This window comes from Callithrix jacchus, chromosome 18 (assembly GCF_049354715.1).
Source record: "Callithrix jacchus isolate 240 chromosome 18, calJac240_pri, whole genome shotgun sequence".
Classification (NCBI taxonomy): Eukaryota; Metazoa; Chordata; class Mammalia; order Primates; family Cebidae; genus Callithrix; species Callithrix jacchus.
In genome coordinates, this window is record NC_133519.1 from 18,540,856 (window position 1) to 18,545,826 (window position 4,971).

At 44.2% G+C, this 4,971-nt stretch overlaps 1 protein-coding gene across 1 annotated transcript; it reads left to right on the forward strand.

The window, feature by feature from the left end:
* Positions 1-321: 321 nt before the first annotated feature.
* Positions 322-3,879, forward strand: CD1E (CD1e molecule). The gene is made up of 6 exons (XM_035279157.3): positions 322-474; positions 788-1,084; positions 1,689-1,958; positions 2,212-2,490; positions 2,848-2,941; positions 3,072-3,879. The coding sequence occupies exons 1-6, from the start codon at positions 417-419 to the stop codon at positions 3,232-3,234; spliced, it is 1,161 nt and encodes a 386-aa protein (XP_035135048.3). The 5' UTR covers positions 322-416; the 3' UTR covers positions 3,235-3,879.
* Positions 3,880-4,971: the final 1,092 nt, after the last annotated feature.

Below are 4,971 nucleotides of genomic sequence, written 5' to 3' on the forward strand. Positions count from 1 at the left end.
ACGGAGTGACTACCATCACTTCTCACAGATTAGATAATCGACAGCCCAAGCATGGATTTGATTTCTCCAAGGCCAAAAGCTACTAAATTTTCTAGCCAGACCACAGACTGTTTTAAGCCAGGATCTGTTTTCCAGCGGCTAGCGCAATTAGGTAGGTTGGGAGGATGTAGACAAGGGCAGTGAGACAATCTGGAGCCAGATAGTGGGAGAAACAGGGGAAATGAAAAACCCCGTGGGAGGCTGTGGCAAAGGGAGGCAGTGGGGATTCTCTGACAGTGAAGTTGGCAGAGAGATTTGTCTGTCTGTGCAGCAAGGGAAGTCAGATAACAGTGCAAGTGCATGTGGAGAGGGGTACTGATACCTGAGTTCTGAGGGCAGGTGTCCTGCCAAGTCATCATTCCTTTAACAGAGCTTCAATGCTGCTCCTACTCCTCCTCTTCGAAGGACTCTGCTGTCCTGGGGAAAATACAGCAGGTAAGAAGAGTACAGGTGGAAAGTTACCTATGGTAGGGCACCGGAGGGCTGAGAGGAAGCTCTGGGAAGGAGCTGGGGGAAGGGAGCAGTACTCCTCTAGGATGTTCTTGGAGTATGCCTTTCAGGCTAGTTCCCAGCAGAGAATTCTCACCCACAGTCTCAGTTTTTGTCTCTGATTTTGGAGAAAGGTAACTGGCCCCAGAGGAAAAGCGTATTGGAGTATGTTCAGCCTGCATAACTATCTCTCTTCTCTGGGTTCCTTTTCTTCCCGTCCCTTTACACTATCTCCACTTGTCATTTCTCTCTCTCTCAGCTCCCCAGGCTCTACAATCCTATCGTCTAGCAGCAGAGGAACCCCTGGCCTTCCGCATGCTCCAAACTTCCTCCTTTGCCAACCACAGCTGGGCACACAGTGAGGGCTCAGGATGGCTGGGCGATCTGCAGACTCATGGCTGGGACACTGTCTTGGGCACCATCCGCTTTCTGAAGCCCTGGTCCCACGGAAACTTCAGCCAGCAGGAGCTGAAAAACTTACAGTCACTGCTCCAGTTATACTTCCACGGTTTTATCCGGATAGTGCAAGCTTACGCTGGTCATTTTCAGTTTGAATGTAAGTTTGTTGCTCTAAGCTGATAATTTGCTTGGGAACATCAACTATTTTCCAAAGCAGGAGATAGTATATAGACTCTGACCATCATTTAACTTTACTAACGTTACTCATCACTCTGGCTCCCACTCCCTCCTCTGCTTCACCCTTCACCACAACCCACACTCCACCATATACACAAAAGGGCCTGCATGTACATATCTCAACATACCCCTGAATATACCTTCCTGTTCTGGCTCTTTGGAATGATTGTCTCCTCTGGATCTTCTGCCCTTCATTCCTGCCCTCAGACTCAGCCTTTCTCAACCCAGTTTCTGCCCTTTCTCCTTGGCCTGAGTGTTCACATGGACTGGCCTAACCAACTTTCACGTGAATTCTTTACGACCAATCTCCTGTCTTCCTGACAGCCTTCCCATCTATCACTTTCCCATTAATTATTTCAAAGTATCTTCATTATCTTCAAATTTTCTTCCCCTTTCCCATTAAGCTCTAGTCTCCATATGATTTCCCAGCAAAATTTTCTTCCCTTGAATCTCTTTAGTCTTTAAATTGTTTTCCTTCCTTGTGATTCTTTCCATATTGATCTCTCATCTCTGTCCACTCTCAGACCCCTTCGAGATCCAGATATCAGCTGGCTGTAGAATGAATGCCCCACAAATCTTCTTAAATGTGGCATATCAAGGATTAGATTTCCTGAGTCTCCAAGGAATTTCCTGGGAGCCATCTCCAGGAGCAGGGATCCAGGCCCAGAACGTCTGTAAAGAGCTCAATCACTACCTAGATTTTAAAGAAATACTGCAAAGCCTTCTGGGTCATACCTGTCCTCGATTTCTGGCGGGGCTCATGGAAGCAGGGGAGTCAGAACTGAAACGAAAAGGTGAGCCTAATCCTCTCTCCCCTCTTGTTCCTAGTAATATAACTCTCGAATTTGAATTTGCCACACATCATCATTTTGAAAGACATAGTGACAGGCTGGGAGGTGAGATGTGTGGGTTTGGGACGGTTTCTTAGACCAGAGATAGAAGTGATTATTAAGTCATCCTTAGTATTATTATTAAGGCACCTGAATCCCTGAGCTCTGGCCTGGGGTACCCTTCAAAATTCCATTTTTCCTGTCTTCTTCTGCCTAGTGAAGCCAGAGGCCTGGCTGTCCCGTGGCCCCAGTACCAGGCCTGGTCGTCTGCTGCTGGTGTGCCATGTCTCAGGATTCTACCCAAAGTCCGTGTGGGTGATGTGGATGCGGGGTGAGCAGGAGCAGCGGGGCACTCAGCGAGGGGATGTCCTGCCTAATGCTGACGAGACATGGTATCTCCAAGCAACCCTGGATGTGGCGACTGGGGAGGCCGCTGGCCTATCCTGTCGGGTGAAGCACAGCAGTCTAGAGGGCCGTGATCTAATCATCCACTGGGGTGAGACAAAGCTGGGCTCTGCTGGGAAATAATGAAAGATAGCCCTGGGGCTTTTGAGTGAGGGGCAGAGGATATGGGTAGGAATGCTAGGCACAAGAAGGGTAAAACTGGGAGAATCAAAATACAGGACAGAGTATGACAGTAGTTAAATTTCAAGAAAATAGAAGTTGGGAATTACTGATACTAACAAAAAAGGGGGAGGAACTAGTGATTTGATGGGAGAGGGTTGAGAGGAGATCACAAAGGATCAGGAGGAATTGATAACTCTAGGAAGTTCCCACCCTTGTGAAACGAGAAATCTCAGCTTGGTGGAATAGAGTATTTTGGGGCTGATGTTCTCATTCTATCCCTAACTAGGTGGATATTCCATCTTTCTCATCCTGATCTATTTGACTGTGATAGTTACCCTGGTCACATTGGTTGTACTTGACTTATGGTTTAAAAAACAGAGGTGAGCCTTTTCTTGTTCTTTGTTTCGTCAGCCTCTAATCAACTCATCCTTTTTTCCTCCATCTTTTTTCTTTCTGCCTTTCCCCTTTATTTCCCTTCTTTGAGATTAATATCCTCCTCTTTTTCCACAGTTCAAATAAGAACATTCCCCACCTACCCAGCCCTGTCTTTCCCATGGGAGCCAACTCCCAGGACACCAAGAATTCAAGACATCAGTTCTGCTTGGCACAAGTATTGTGGATCAAAAACAGACTCTTGGAGAAGTGGAAGACTCGCATAAATCGACTCTGGTGATGTTTGTTTTACCTTATACATAAAATCCTTGTCTGCATCTTCCTACACATAGTCCATGTCCCATAAGGGAAGCACACTTTTAAACAGCTTGTACTAGCAAAGATACTGATCCCTTTAAAAATATTTTTTTCCCTGTCTTCCAGTGATATTTTTTTCCCCTGCTTTGGCTACATATCCATCATTGTTGATTTTTTCAAAGTATAATCTAGATGCTTCTTTTTTATGGACTCCCAGGATCATCCAATTGAGAGCTCTTCCATACTCCCCAAATTGAACTGATCTTCACAGGCACACTCATCTCTTCCTACTCTGAATAATAGTTATTTGTTTTTTTTTTTTAAATCTTAGTTGCTTGAAAGTAGGATTTAGGCATTTGTGTCTGTATTCATGACCAAAAACCTTATCTGAATTCAGCGCTAACTTCATAAACATGTGACCTGTGCAAACACATGGAATCGTATGCTCTGAAGGAAACTATGCTAGATTTAATGCTCTGCTGTTGTCATCTTGGAATCTTTAATCATTTCCAAACAAGAGATACTGCATTTTCATTTTTCACTGACCCCACAAATTATATTGCTGATTCTGTCTGAATGTAATATTTCTCAATAAATGCTGACTGAAATAAATTTGTTGTCAGATCAAGTGATGTTGTCTTACTCCATTACTTCTCTGAGATCTCAGCATCATTTGATGGTGCTCTTATTAAAACTCTTCCTCTCATGTGGAGAAATAGGAACATTTTTACACTGTTGGTGGGAGTGTAAATTAGTTCAACCATTGTGGAAGACAGTGTGGCGATTCCTCAAGGACCTAGAAATAGAAATTCCATTTGACCCAGCAATCCCATTACTGGGTATATATCCAAAGGATTATAAATCATTCTGTTATAAGGACACATGCACATGAATGTCCACTGTTACAATTGCAAAGACCTGGAACCAACCCAAATGCCCATCGATGATAGACTGGACAGGGAACATGTGGCACATACACATCATGGAATACTATGCAGCCATAAAAAACAATGAGTCTGTGTCCTTTGTAGGGACATGGATGAATCTGGAAACCATCATTCTCAGCAAACTGACACAAGAACAGAAAATCAAATACCACATATTCTCACTTATGGGTGGGTGTTGAACAATGAGAACACATGGACACAGGGAGGGGAGCATCACACAATGGGGTCTGTGCGGGGGACCTGGGGGAGGGACAGCGGGGTGTGGGGAGTTGGGGAGGGATAACATGGGGACAAATGCCAAATATAGGTGATGGGAAGGAAGGCAGCAAACCACACTGCCATGTATGTACCTATACAACAATCTTGCATGTTCTTCACATGTACCCCGAAACCTAAAATGCAATAAAAAAAAATATATATATATATATAAAATATTCCTCTCTCCCATTGCCTCTCACCAGAGATGAAGGAGGCAGATGAATGCGTCAGATTCCACAGTGATTGAGATGTTAATGAATCTTCAAGGATATTTAAAAAAATAATAACATAAGGGCTATCTCCTGCCAAAGTGAGGATAGGTTTGAACTGGCATTCCTACTTCCCTGAGCCGTGTATATATGTGTATCTTTGTGGCTGTGCATATTCATGGGAGAAATTCATATTTTGAGCAATTAGAAAGAGCACGTAGGGTTTGAGCCAGAGCTAAGGCCATGAAGCAAACTAGTGATTGGATGCCAGTTAAGCTCTGTGCTTGTTTTTATTTATTAGCTTGG